General features: G+C 37.5%; 1 protein-coding gene across 4 annotated transcripts; it reads right to left on the bottom strand.

Moving 5' to 3' along the window:
• Positions 1 to 247: 247 nt before the first annotated feature.
• LOC112208098 (RNA-binding motif protein, Y chromosome, family 1 member F/J) lies at positions 248 to 14,721 on the bottom strand. 4 transcript variants are annotated; one of them, XM_054677243.2, is made up of 13 exons: positions 14,584 to 14,681; positions 13,842 to 13,900; positions 12,608 to 12,720; positions 12,032 to 12,135; positions 8,892 to 9,069; positions 6,826 to 6,978; positions 4,699 to 4,813; positions 3,634 to 3,744; positions 3,084 to 3,194; positions 2,533 to 2,643; positions 1,501 to 1,611; positions 1,325 to 1,413; positions 248 to 827 (listed from the first exon to the last, which is right to left on the bottom strand). In XM_054677243.2, exons 3-13 carry the CDS (start codon positions 12,714 to 12,716, stop codon positions 526 to 528), a joined length of 1,494 nt encoding a protein of 497 aa, XP_054533218.1. In that variant the 5' UTR covers positions 12,717 to 12,720; positions 13,842 to 13,900; positions 14,584 to 14,681; the 3' UTR covers positions 248 to 525. The 4 variants fall into 4 exon arrangements, with proteins under 4 accessions (XP_054533218.1, XP_054533219.1, XP_054533220.1 ...); XM_054677244.1 differs by lacking the exon at positions 13,842 to 13,900 and having other exon boundaries at positions 14,584 to 14,721; XM_054677245.2 differs by lacking the exon at positions 1,501 to 1,611 and having other exon boundaries at positions 14,584 to 14,709.
• Between the last annotated feature and the right edge of the window lie 495 nt (positions 14,722 to 15,216).

Raw genomic sequence — 15,216 nt, 5'->3', positions numbered from 1 at the left:
CATTTTATGGTGAGGCAGACAGTTTTGTAGTCTTTCTGAAGACTTCTCCAACATTTTAACCTTGTTAGTTTTTAAAGAGAAACAGCCTAATTAGAAAACTTGAGCAGCTTGCAAGGGTGACATAACACATCCCTAATTTTGCATCTGTGTTCAAAGAAACAAAGGAAAACGTACAACAAACTACACAATTTACTCTCCTATTGAATTTGCTTTAAGCATGTGCGGCTAACCAATAACACCAGGCATCTTGCAGTACATGTAAAATTTTATTGTGAAAATTTTAAGGTAGGTATTACATCTAAACACTTTTCAAATAGCATCAACAAGTATGAAATTACATTGAAAACAATTCCTTTTCCTTTGAATACCTCAAAAAATTCATGGAGGAAGTCAGTATCTACCTCTCTCCACAAAACCAACATGTTTCTGTCAGTAATATGCAGGTAACGATGCAGAAATAACATTTCAATTTTTGATTTGCAAACAAGGATTGGTATGCAATAACTATTATTTTGAATGCTTGCTTTAATATCTGCTCGAGTCTCCTTTTTCAGATCGACTCTCCCCACCATCTACTATAGATGCCACATAAAGTGAGCTACCATATGCTTCACGAGGATCAGGGAGCACCCTACCCAGAGAAGGTGGATTCCTTTGGTCTTTTCTGCAAACATGCTCACGATCACAATAATGAAAATCACCACAGCTCCTTGAGTAACTCTCCCAACTTCTGCCATATCTATCTCGTGTATTACTATATGCATGGCAGGTGCTTCCACCATAAGACATCCGAGGCCCTCGTGCAGGTGGTGCATCATGAGAGGTCCCTGCAGGGTTGATAAAATAATATGTGGGACTACATTTAAACATTTGTACTGCTATCATTAAAGCATGAATTAGTTAAAGTACTATTTGGAAATATCTGCTTTCCTCCGCCTTTTTTGACAGGATACTAATCAAGTCTTCAATAGTCAGAAGGTTTTATTTAAGAGAAGTGTAAGAGTAGTATTTTGCAGCTTAACAAACTTAATTCTAAAGTAAATGCTCAGTCACATTTTCTTAACGTTAACTGAAGTTCTCACCTTCATATCATTCCCTAGGCTTTATACTGATAATGAGTACCAGATAAGCACTGTTTATTTTATTATTTGTGGACAATGATGAAAATGAATAAATATGTTTCTGGGATGATCAAAGAAAAGAATACTCAATATTTAAACATGTTGCATATGTCCTTTACAATTTTCCTTAGAATTTCATTAAAATAACAATCCGGTCTATTAAATAAAATTCTGTAATTTACAAATCCATCCTGGACCCTTACCGTATCCCTGAAATGCATCTCTATAAGAACTTCCACTTAGATGTTCAGAATGATCTCTACCAAGGGCCTCACCGTAGCCATCGTGATAACTAAATTGAAAAAAAAAAAAGTCTTTTCAATTTCCGAATGAACAATTTAAGAAATCCATTTGATAAATCCAGATAACATGACAGTACCTATATCCTCTAGAGGAATGTTCATCCCAACTAGAATGACCATAATCACAGTATGCATAGTCTCTAGGTGGTGGAGTATAATCCCTGGTTTCTCGGGAACTTGGACTATTTCTGCGTGCACAAGTTTAAGCAAGGAATGTTAAATTGTCAACTTGCAGTATCCAAAATAGAACTACATTACAACTTAAACACAGTTAAATTGCCAACCATCTAAATAAAATACCCACAGATCCCAAATGCCCAAAATGCCCAAATGCCCAAAAAGCACATGAAACAGATACTGATAATCAATGATGCAGGAAATGCATTTCAAATAAAAAAGGAGCTTCCACACTTCACACACACACACTGGAAGGGCAATAAATTTTCAAAAGCAGGAAATAACAAGTGTTTGAGAGGATGTAGATAAATTGGAGCCCTGACACAATGTTATTTGGAATGAACAATATAAGAAATCTATTTGATAAATCCAGAAAAAGTTACAGTATCTATATCCTCTAGAGGAATGTTCATCCTGCCTAGAATGACCATAGTCTCAGTATGCCTAGCCTCTAGATGGTGGAGCATAATCCCTAGTTTCTTGGGAACTTGGATGATTTCTCTGTGCATAAGTTTAAGCAACAAATTTTAACTTTTCATCTTCTAGTATCGAATACATGACTAACTTACAACTTTAAATTAAAAGGCCAAACATCTAAATAGATATTTCTCCAAATAAAATAGGCAAATGGCCAAAAAGCACAAGGGACAGATACTCATATTCAGTGATTCAGAAAATGCATTTCTTTTTGTTTTATTATACTTTAAGTTCTAGGATACATGTGCATGATGAGTTAATGGGTGCAGAAAATGCATTTCAAATCCAAAATGAGATATCATATTTCACACACACAGATGAATGGCAATAAATTTTCAAAAGCAGGAAATAAAAAGTGTTTGAGAGGATGTAGATAAATTGGAGCCCTGATACAATGTTAGTTGGAATGAACAATTTAAGAAATCTATTTGACAAATCCAGAAGAGGTACAGTACCTATATCCTCTAGAATAACTTTCATGCCGACGAGAATGACCATAATCACGGTAAGCATGGCCTCTAGATGGTGGAGGATAATCCCTAGTTTCTCGGGAACTTCGATGATTTCTGTATGCATAAGTTTAAGCAACAAATTTTAAATTTTCTACTTCTAGTATCTGATATATGACTAACTTACAACTTAAACAAAATTAAAAGGCCAAACATCTAAACAGATATTTCTCCAAATAAAATGGGCAAATGCCCAAAAAGCACATGGGACAGATACTCATATTCAGTGATTGAGAAAATGCATTTCTTTTTTTTTTTTATTATACTTTAAGTTCTAGGGTACATGTGCATGATGAGTTAATGGGTGCAGAAAATGCATTTCAAATCCAAAATGAGATATCATATTTCACACACACCGATGAATGGCAATAAATTTTCAAAAGCAGGAAATAACAAGTGTTTGAGAGGATGTCGGTAAATTGGAGCCCTGATACAATGTTAGTTGGAACGAACAATTTGAGAAATCTATTTGACAAATCCAGAAAAAGGTACAGTACCTATATCCTCTGGAATAAGTTTCATGCCGATGAGAATGACCACAATCACGGTATGCATGGCCTCTAGATGGTGGAGCATAATCCCTAGTTTCTCGGGAGCTTCGATGATTTCTGTATGCATAAGTTTAAGCAACAAATTTTAAATTTTCAACTTCTAGTATCCGATATATGACTAACTTACAACTTAAACAAAATTAAAAGGCCAAACATCTAAATAGATATTTCTCCAAATAAAATGGGCAAATGCCCAAGATGCACATGGGACAGATACACATATTCAGTGATTCAGAAAATGCATTTCTTTTTTTTTATTATACTTTAAGTTCTAGGGTACATGTGCATGATGAGTTAATGGGTGCAGAAAATGCATTTCAAATCCAGAATGGGATATCATATTTCACACACACACACTGGAAGGGCAATAAATTTTCAAAAGCAGGAAATAACAAGTGTTTGAGAGGATGTAGATAAATTGGAGCCCTGATAGAACGTTAGTTGGAATGAACAATTTAAGAAATCTATTTGACAAATCCAGAAAAAGGTACAGTACCTATATCCTCTAGAGGAATGTTCATCCCGATTAGAATGACCATTATCACGGTATGCATAGCCTCTAGATGGTGGAGCATAATCCCTCGTTTCTTGGCAACTTGGATGATTTCTGTGTGCATAAGTTTAAGCAACAAATTTTAAATTTTCAACTTCTAGTATCCAATACATGACTAACTTACAACTTAAACAAAATTAAAAGGCCAAACTTCTAAACAGTTTTTCCCCAAATAAAATCAGCAAATGCCCAAAAAGCACATGGGACAGATACTCATATTCAGTGATGCAGAAAATGCATTTCTTTTTGTTTTATTATACTTTAAGTTCTAGGACACAAGTGCATGATGAGTTAATGGGTGCAGAAAATGCATTTCAAATCCAAAATGGGATATCATATTTCAAACACACATTGGAATGGCAATAAACTTCAAACAGCAGGAAATAACAAGTGTTTGAGAGGATGTAGATCAATTGGAATGCTGATACAATGCTAGGTTGGAACGGAACATGATGCAGCTACTATGGAGAAATGTGGTGGTTCCTCAAGAAAACAAACATCATTATCATAGGACCATGCAATTCCACTCATATACACCCAGAACCGAATAGGCATACTCAAACAAATATTGGTGCGTAGAAATACTCGGGTGGAAACAACCCAGATAAAATAATGGGTTAATAGCTTGTGGAAGGAGTGAAGTGCTATGATGTAAATGAACCTTCAGGACATCATGCAAAAGGAGAGGAGACAAATACAAAAAGTCATGTAGTGTTTGAGCACATTAACATTAAATACCCACAACAGGTTAAGTTCAGAGGCAGAACACTGACTGGTGTTATCTAGCAGCTGAGGAAAAGGAGAAACTGGGAGGGACTGCTTAACTGGTAGTTGGAGTTTTAATTTGGAGTAATGAAAATGTTCTGGAAGTCGATGGAGGTAGTTGTTGCCTGGCACAGAACGTATTAAACACCACTTAACTGTTCACCTTATAATATTTAATTTTGTTATGTGAATTTCATCACCACAGAAAAAAAAATCAACTGTGTTTTTTAATTTTTCCTTTACCCATCGTTAGTTGCATAACCATCATATCTTGGTGACATGCGATCATTTCTCCAGGAAGATATTGTCCCTCTGCGTGGAGGAACTCCATAATTCTCTCTTCTTTGTGACATGGGACCTGTAACATTCAAATGATGGAACATTACGTAAAGAACACCAAATCTGAAACGCTATTTTCTCTTCTCTCAAACAACTTTTTAAAATTATTTCTTCTATGACTCCATTCTTTGTTTCCTAAATTACTAGACAGACATGACACTGTGAATATTTCTCATGGCTTTGGATAATCCCATGGCTTCCACAAGGCCAGTTCTTCTAATGAAGCTGAAGGCAAACATTAATGCTTAGGTAAAAGTTCATTTGTAATGGTTAATAACTACTTAGTTCTTATTTTCCTTTTCATGTAAATTACTGATGACTGTGAGTGACACAGGGAAAACACGTAAAACCATCAAACTCTTCACTGATTTTAAAGTTTACATACATTGTCCTTTCTCAGCCAAAGAAGGTAGATTTTCCAATATCATTCAGTCCATCTCACACACACATAAATACAGCTACCTTTAAATGACTATATGCTAAATGTTTACATAAAAGTTCTTTATCTCTAACTGGTTGGCTCTATCTTAAATGTTGACAAATTTAAAAGTATTAGTGAAGATTTTCTAATGATGGTCAGGATTTGCTTTTACTGCAAAGAAAGCAATGCTATGCAAGGGGTCATTACAACATTGTTGCTATTTCAAAATAGAAAGTTTCTCCTTTAATATATTCTTCACTTGCTATTCCTTAGAGGTCAGTGTTTCACATATGATACCTTCACTGGCTAATTTTCCAATGGAAATGTGTTGGCTTGGGTATCCTGAAGCCAATAAATACCTCCTTTCACCGATACTCTACGTATGAAATGTAAAATTGAAAATGGCAGTTTTTAACTTCCTCCATATGTGGATGGAGGACTAAGAAAGAATTTTAATTTGCTCTGCTTAAACTTCCTTGCTAAGAACTTTTATTTATTGTCTTATTTTCTTCTGCTCAGTCTGCAGTCTTACAATTCTCAAAAGTATTACTTGCATTCAACCCTACTGCTCACCTCATGTTGCTTAGTTCTAAATTCTCTCCTCAAATAATTTCAAATCTTACACTAAGGACCTTGTGTTAATGTTTAAACATCCCGGTACAATCTCAATTACTGATTTACATACACCTATATTTCACAACTCTGCATTTCTGTGATATCCACTTAATTTAAGAATTTTGGACTCCTACGTGTCTACCTCTCGAGCCTTAAATTTATTTTTAAATCATATTTAAGCCCAATGACTCCTTGTCTGCTAAATGCTCTTGTAGTTCTTTTGAATCTTCATGCAAGCAGTGAGTATGCCTTGCACATACGCATTACTGAGGTCTCAGAAGCTGGATGGCCAGGCTTAGCGGCTCACACTGTGAGTGAGTGTGGAAGGCTGAGGCAGCTGGACCGCTTGAGCCCCGGGCTTTAACATCAGTTTTGACAATGTAGTCAGATCCTCTCTCTACAAAAACATAGGAAAAAAATGTAGCTAGGTGTGCTGCTGCATGCCTGTAGTTGCAGAAACTCGGGAGGCTGAAACAGCAGAATTGCTTGAGCCCAGGAATTTGAGGCTATAGTAAGCCGTCATCTCACAAATTTGAGGCTATGGTAAGCCGTCATCTCACATAGTGCACTCTCACCTAGTAAGAGCAAGACTCCAACCCGGCAAAGTCACCGAACAAGCAATTTTTAGAATGGGACACCAGGGGACTTAGGAAATGGAAGAATTAATTACATCAAGAAGCCTACCATCAAAGAATACTGCTAGGAACTTTTAGAAAAATTAAGGGGAATTTTCTAGCCAACACAGGATTAAAAGGAATGTTGGCCTCACTCTAATCACTTCTTTGATCTGCAATGAGAAGCTCAAGTATTTCTTCAACATAAATCTGAAATGTACCTAGTGAGATAGAAACTATAATAAAAGCTATCAATCAGCAATTATGCTCACGTATGTGTCACTTCCCTTTTGTTCAATGAACTTAAAGCTAAGCATTCAGGTAAAACGGCTCATTTTCAGTCATACAAAAACTACGGTCTTTCTGTCAGGTAGCATTTACCTTGGCTTCCCATCCAACTACTGCTTCTTGCCACAGCAGAAGGAGCAGATTTTTTCGGAGGAGGACCTCCACTTCTTGAAGATGGACCTCTTTTAACTGGAGTGAGTCCCCTAGAATAACTCATGTTGAGATCAGGAGTGTATCCACCATCATCTGTATTTCAAACAAAATCTTTTTAGTTAACTAACATCACTGTTTCTTAAATGGCTAAGTTTTAGTTGTTTACAAATATTTTCTACATTTTATAACAAATTCACATTTTGTCTAAACTAATAAAATTAGCATTCCTACATGGTGTTAGTACACTTCAAGCAATAAAAGTTCATTTAGAAAATCTAGAAAGAAACTCAAGTATCATAATATATCGGTATGAGGGAGAGATGTGGGAAAATGGGGTGTGAACAGGGCAGAAACCTATCACTAAAATATCTAAATATAATAGGCATAAAAATATTAAAAGAAAAATGATAAATGACTGTTTATATCCTTCTGTAATGAGGAAAAATTTTCAAAGCACATCATAAAGATAAACTAATTTCCATTCAAAGAAACTCAAATATTTCCAATACCAAGAAGTCACATATCAGGAAAATACATTGTCTCTAAAATTTGTTAACACAATATAGAATTCTTAAAATTCCCTTATGAGACACTAATTTTCAGATGAGACTATGCTGAATTTTAACAGTCTTTAAGAATTGCATATTCGGTAATATAAACATATTTTTATACATCTACAAAAATGTAGATATATGCCAATTGCCAGGTGGTGTTACAGGTTAGAATTTATATATACATTCTCGTCCGTGGCAGAGTATAATTGAACCTCACCCTCAAGATCAGTGGAGACAAAATAGCCATGAAGCTATGCATCTTAAACTGGAGCAAACACTGCAATTTCAACTTGAAAACAATCTCCAATTAATTACACGTTTGGTTATTAAAACTCCAAGTTAATTGTTAGAGTTTTGAAGGTTGGTTAATAGATAATACAACTTAACCAACAGGTTTATTTATTTATTTATTCAGATGCACTCTTGACCTATCACGCAGGCTGGAGTTCCATGGCATAACCTTGGCTCACTGCAGCTTTTGCCTCCCAGGTTCCCGTGATTCTCCTGCCTCAGCCTCCTGAGTAGCTGGGATTACAGGTGCACGCCACCACGCCCAGGTAAATTTTTTTGTATCTTTAGGAGAGACAGGGTTTCACCATGTTGGCCAGGCTGGTCTGGAAATCCTGACCTCGTGGTCCACCTGCCCTGTACTCCCCAGGTGCTGAGGTGACAGGCGTGAGCCACCTCGCCCAGCCCATCCAACAGTTTTTTTTTCCTTTTTTTTTTTAAATATATGGTTTGTTTTTCTTTTGTATGTAAAGATGGACCCCTCGTTTCTATTAAGTAAATCACTCATAAATATCATTTTCAGTGACTCAGCCTCCAGCAAAGAAAGATTCATACATATCTGTGAAGCCGTGGTTTTTAGAACTTTCCAGAGTCACACACTCTTTTCAGAAATTAAAGTTCTACATTTCTTCAATTGAAAATGCTTTATGGCAGGCCAATGTACAAACTCTCTGTATCAAAATTACAAAGCAATACATTTGCATAGATGTTTCCACATGTAGACTACAAGAAAACAAATACTGCAAAATCAATCTTCAGTATTCAGTTACTTTTTCCTGTTGGAAAATTTCAAATATTACATCGTACTTTGATAATACAACTGACACGAAGTTCTGGGCCCTAAAGTAGAAAACTCTAAAGTATAATGAATATAAATGGGTTCTGCAGAAAACCGGTTGAGTACAGGCAATCAGCATTCACAAACACAACCCAGTTTCAAATGTGTGTTACTTCAATGCAAACTTACTATAATTTTAAAACAAATGTTAGATATTAGTTCAATCATTCTTCTAATACGCCTTTAGTACTTAGAAATAAGTTTGCTTATTATCAATAAGCTAATTTTCTCTTCATACAGGAAATTAAAAAATTGAGAAATTTCGATATCGTCAAACTTATTTTCTTTCAGTCCTATGGTTCCATCTTTATATTTTAAAACATTACCCAGGTGTCCTTCATGTGAGGGAAGCCACCCTCTTGTTCCTCCACTGTTTCTTCTTGCAGATCTCAGACTTTCTGAAGGGCTTCTGTTTCTCGAAGAAGCTGGTGGTCTCCGCCTACCATCACTTTGAAAAGATGGTTTCTTGGCTTGTTCTACTTTTATTGCTTTTCCATCCAAAGACTAGAAGTATTAAGGGTACTATCAATAACACTGGCACATTTAACGTATGCACATTTTACAAACATTTTTACATCAACTGTAGTTCAATTCGAGGTATTCTCTCTCAAAAGGAAACTTTTTTTTCTACTAAAATGAACACATCTTTAGCAATGCCAAATTTGAGACAGTTACTGAGCACATGCCTTCCATTAAGGGATCAAACACAAATTCTATTTTTCAAATTCCTTGAAAACTTCTCCATTATTAAAAAAAAAAACTCAAACATAAAAAAAAAGATTGACCCATCACACATTCTATGGAAGAATGTGGCACATCTGTTTTTTACAATATATAATCCACTTCATCTTTGTAGTCACATCACTGATTTGAAAGTTGCAATGTCCCAACGAAACTTGTGTCATTTAAAAAAAAATGAGCTTACTTTTTCAGAGTGATTAGTCACATTACTCATTATGAGTTGTTTCTTGTTGGATTTGCTAACACTTACATAAAATGTCCCCATATGATTTACAATTCTATATTGACTCTAAAAATGTTTCTGTAAATGTGATCCTTGTTTGATCTCATTAAGTTTTCTTGCCTTACTCATTTCTTACCTTGCCTTAGACGTGCCCCTAAAAAACGAATCTTAATATAGTACTTCAGGTAATTTCTCAGAAATGCTTAACTATCCTAATTAATTTCATAATAACATTTTTCACTGTAATCTTTTCTACAGGCCACAGCAATTTTTGAAAACAGTTTAGCTAATAATGCGATTTTAAAATTACATGGCTTTTGTTATTTGGAGGAAGGACTTAAATCCCTGAACAAGACCCCTTGCAGCCACATCGCCCGTTGTTCCTACCTTGAAACTTCTTTTGTTATTTCTGAGCTCAAAATATTTTCCCCAGATTTGCCCACGGCTGCTTCCTTCCCAGTGTTCTGAAGTCAGCCAAAATTCCTTAACTGTTAATTCCCCCTGAAAACTCGAAGAACCTCCTTTATTGGCCATCTTAACATTAATGTGCATACAACATTCATAGTTATTTTAACACAATAAAATATGTGAGATGAAGTAATTTAGAAATAACGTTGGCTGGGCGCGGTGGCTCACACCTGTAATCCCAATACTTTGGGAGGCCGAGGCAGGTGGATCATGAGGTGAAGAGATACAGCTCATCCTGGCTAACAGGGTGAAACCCCATCCCTACTCAAAGTACAAAATTAGCTGGGCGTGGTGGCACACCTCTGTAGCCCCTGGTACTGGGAGGCTGAGGCAGGAGAATCGCTTGAACCCGGGAGGCGAAGGTTGCAGTAAGCCAAGATGGCCCCACTGCAATCCAGCCTAGGGCACGCAGCGAATCTCCATCTTAAAAAACAAACAAACGAACAAAAACTTTACACAAATTATCTGCCCTTTTGCTTGAAAACTAGAGGGAAAAAAGAAATTATCATAGATTCCTATACAGAAGTCAAAATTATCTCCATACCTACCACAAAGCCATGAACCAAAAGCAAGTCTCGGTTTCTACCACAGCTTGAAATACTAATTTATAAGGGTGAATAAAAATGTACTTTCTGCTATGTGACAGGAAGTGTGCTAGATGTAACAGAAAGAAAAGCAACTAGCAAGACTTAAATATGCACTATATACAATTTCACGATCAATAGATTAATACATAGTACAGCGAGTAGAAAATACCTACAATATGCAATGAGGAAGAAAATATGAAATCTAAGTGGCTTTTGAAGCATAAATTTTATTTATGAGCCATACACAGGGAAGGATAATTCTCAAGAAGTCTAAAAAAGCACTTTGGGAATAGCATGAAGACTAACAGGACCTAAAAACAGATTGGGATAATGTTATTTATTTATTTCATTTATTTTTTGTTTTTTTGAGACAGATTCTTGCTCTGTTGCCAGGCTGGAGTGCATCGGCGTGGTCTCGGCTCACTGCAACCTCTGCCTCCTTGGGTTTAACCGATTCCCCTGCCTCAGCTTACTGACTAGCCGGAACTACAGGCACACACAACCAGATGCAGCTAATTTCTTTTTTTTTTTTTTTTGTATTTTAGTAGCGACAGGGTTTCACCATGTTGGCCATTATGGTTTCTTTCTCCTGACCTTGTGATCTGCCCGCCTTGGCCACCCAAAGTGTTGGGATTACATGCATGAGCCACCATGCCCGGCATGATTGGGATAATGCTATAAAGCAAAAAACACTAAAGAGCACAGAATGGAATGCTCTTGACTACAATGTAAAGGAATTCAATAATTAATATAATTACATAGAAGTTTAAAGCTTAAGTAAACACACAATCTCTAGATTTAAGACTCAACAGGACAAGAGACCATTGGTTCAATCAAAACAAGTCCTCAAACACACTGGGGAAATGAGTAATTAGCTATTCATGTTACATAAATTACTCTGGTGACAGGAAAGAAATGTCCTTAGGAGAAAAAGCAAGCACGGAGCCAAGAATGCCAGTTACTTCTTCTGTTATCTGACTTCAATGTTCTCATATTATTTTCTATTTTCAACTACTTAACCTTTCCGTAAATGTAAGGGTCTTATTTAAATACACTTTTGCAAGAATATATTTTCATAAAATATATTCTTCAAGAAGGAAAGAGTCTTTCCTTCTTGTGCGTCTGTTATTAATAGCATTTAATAAATACTGACTTATTACTTTCATTTACATGAGGGTTCCTTTTAAGTTTTAAAGCTCTTCAAAACCTTTTAAAATCTATTTGCACTCATATCGAAATACAAACATAGAAAAAGGTTACCAAATATTAATTTATAGAATGTTAATTCCAATACCCTTCCAACTACACTTGCACGTATATGGCACAAAAAAGAGGATGGCTTCATATGTCATTCTACTATCTTCAAAAGTTTAGTAATATTAAAAAGACCTAGAAATATTGTTAATTGAAGAACAGAGTTAGAATATTAGTAATAAGGGACTCTTACCTTTCCATTCATATCTTTGGCAGCATTCTTAGCATCTGCAGGGTTCTCAAAAGTAATAAATGCAAAGCCTCTGGATTTGCTGGTTCGATCCTTTATCAAAAGAACTAAAATATATGAAAACATTTTACATTCATATAATGGACTCATCAAGGTACTCACCATCTAAAGGTTACATCAAACTAAAAAATAATTGCATTTCACATCACTATTATGGTTCTCAGTACTCAGTCACCCCTACAGTCAGTCTAGTTTATTCCAGTTTGTTTCGGAACTCCACAGCACATTTACTTTCCCTCATTTTCCTTTCTAAGTAGTAGGTTATCCTTTCCACAGAACCTTAACCTACTACTATGAGAATTTTCCAAATATCAAACGGATACTACAAAATAAGAGTTTAAAATGCATAAGGCATTTTAACGTAGGTATACAATGAACTTCGAAAAAATATATTTTTTCAAAACATATATATATAACATACATATTTTAAACATACATATTGAAATATACATGTGAAAATACACACACACACACACACACACACACACACACACACAGAGACACGGTTTTAAGAGTTACCTTCTGATATGGGACCATGTTTCCCAAATACTGCTTTAAGCATCTTCTCATTGGTTTCTCTATTGAGGCCACCAATGAAAAGCTTGCCAGGATGATCTGCTTCTACCATTGTGCTGTAAATGGTAAAAAATTATCTATATTTAGATATAAATAAGCTAAAAAGAGAAAATTTTATTACGTACTGTGCTGAAAACCCAAGTAAAATTCCCTTCCCGAGGCTGACATCTTTTTAGTATTTCTTACTTTATATATGTAAAATCTGTAACACTCAGAGCAGAGGGGCACTAACTTCATGGACAAATGCTGCATTTTAGTATGTACCTGACAAAATCTCACTTCTAAAAATTAGATAAGAAAAGCTATTGTAATTTTCCTCAGTTGCAATATGAAGAATGCCCCCATTTAAATAATTTTATTTGAAAAGAATCTATTTATGAGGTACAGCGTGATGTTTTGCATATTTTCTTTCTTGAGATGTATGTCTCCTGTTGCCAAAGTGAACTGCTCACTGCAGGCTCTTCCACCCAGCCTCAACTGATCTTCCTACATCTCAGCTTCCCAAGTAGCTAGTACTACAGGCGCTTTCTACCACAGCTGGGCAATTTTCTGTATTTTTAAAAATAGACAAGGGTTTCCCCATAGTGCCCAAGCTAGTCTCCAAATCTTCGGCTCAAGTGTTCTGCCGGCTTGGGACTACCAAAGTGATGGGATTTCAAGGGTGACTCACCACACTCAGCATGATATTTGGATAAGAGATTAAATCGAGCTACTTAAAATGTTCTAGGAGGAGAATATTTTAAATAGTTTACCATCTTTTAGTGATTTGAAATATACAATAGGTCAAAGATCCCCAAACCCTAGCCTTCAACCCGTACCTATCTGTGGCCTGAATGTGATGCCGGAGGATGACATGTAATACCTGTCTGTGGAGAATGTAACGCCTGAGGATGACCTGAGGTGGTACACTTTTATCCGGAAACCATCCTCCCTACTCCCTCGCTGGCCCTCCCTGTCCCCGTGACAGCCTCACTGCCCCACCTGGCCTCTGTCACATTGCTCCTACCGGAAGACCCGCCCCACCACGTGCCCCTCGGAGACCTGCCGCCAGCCCCCACTCCCAAACGTGTCCACCTCGCCGCCTTCTTCCCCTGCGCAACCCTTGTCTGAGGAAAAACTGACTTCTACTAAACCAGTCCCTGATGCGAAAATAGCAAGAAAGAGTCCATTACGTTACCCAGGCTGGTCTCAAACTCCTGACTTCAAGCCATCCTCCGACCTCCACTTCCCAAAATGCTAGGATTACAGGAGTAAGGCAGTGTGCCAGGTTAACAGAATAACTTAAGCGCATCTATTTTGTTCCAGTTTTCGGCTATCTGACTCCATTTATCTCGATTACACCCACTTATTCGGTTTAAATTATTTACGGTGCCAAAGATACATGAAACATCTTTCAAATACTGTCATACAACGAAGGAGACAATCACAGGCTTTACAGAGGCAAACTGAAACTCAGATTATTTGTGGCCCCATATTTCTACATACACTAAAGTAACACAATTTATGTCAAAATTTGATAATTTCTTCCAAGCAAATCAGACACGCGACATGTGCTAACTAAAAGTGTGACTTTTTAATCGCAGTGGTTAAGTGTATTGCCTGTATTCTGAATTACGACCACATTCACAGAGAAAACCCGCTTTAATAAAAAGTGCACATGAAAACAAATGGCGGCTTAGCACCATCTCCCACAACTAGTCGGACATATTAGGCACTTAAAGGTAGAATCCTCAGCAAAAATCAATGAGTTTAACGAAAGTGAGTCTCTTAATAGCACTGAGGAGTTCTTTCCCCCACTGACTCCTCCCGTAATTCAACAGCCACACATAGAAAACCCATCCCCTTTTGTAGACAAAATCCCAAACCTTTGGTTTCTATTCTTGCCGAGAGACCCAGCTGTCCAGAGAAACAGAAAATACCTGCGCTTTTTAGTAGGACAAAGAGCCTGAAGTTCGCCTGGCCCTCAGGCCGTACGGAACCGGCTTCGGAACACCACAGGGCCAACTGCGGGAAGGATAGCGGCAGCCACCCTGAGAGGGAAGGACGCCGGAAGCCGTGCCCGGAAATCCCGCCTACCTCCAGCGGCCAATCATTGCGAAGGCGGTGGGCGTCAGCCAGTTCCTGCGAAGGCTGTGGGCGTGTCCTGCGGCCCCTCTGCCCCAGCTGGCCTGCAGCTCCATCATCTCGCGGTAACTCCTCCGAGACCACGCTTGTGCCATGTGGCGGGCGGCGGTGGAATAAGGCACACGCGAACTGTGAGCCCTTTGCAATTGTGGGCATGGAAGACCTACACCCTAACTGGCATCCTGAGTGTGGCAAGACATTAATTAACCCACAGGGAACACATGAAACATCTCACTTCATTAGGCAGGCTAGGCTGATGGTACTGAATATTGCAGATCCAGAGGGGAGAGAGAGGGACAAGCGCTGCCCGCTGGGGCGAGGGCAGCGGCGGTGGCTTGGGGGGATTGGGGCAGGGCGGGTGCGTGGGACTAAAGTCGACTGGTACGTTGCTGAGGTGGAATTCCTCTGCACCAGAAGCTGAAACCCTG

This window comes from Pan troglodytes, chromosome Y (assembly GCF_028858775.2).
Source record: "Pan troglodytes isolate AG18354 chromosome Y, NHGRI_mPanTro3-v2.0_pri, whole genome shotgun sequence".
NCBI classification, from domain to species: Eukaryota; Metazoa; Chordata; class Mammalia; order Primates; family Hominidae; genus Pan; species Pan troglodytes.
Note: the sequence above shows the minus strand (reverse complement) of the source record. Positions and strands in the feature narration are given on the sequence as shown.

Coding starts and splice junctions, on each gene's coding strand:
- LOC112208098 (XM_054677244.1), bottom strand. CDS start 12,716: ATGGTAGAAGCAGATCATCCTGGCAAGCTTTTCATTGGTGGCCTCAAT. Junction 2,644..3,083: donor ACTTATTCCAGAGGATATAG/GTACTGTACCTT, acceptor TTATGCATACAG/AAATCATCGAAGTTCCCGAG. Junction 1,612..2,532: donor AGTTATTCTAGAGGATATAG/GTACTGTACCTC, acceptor TTGTGCACGCAG/AAATAGTCCAAGTTCCCGAG.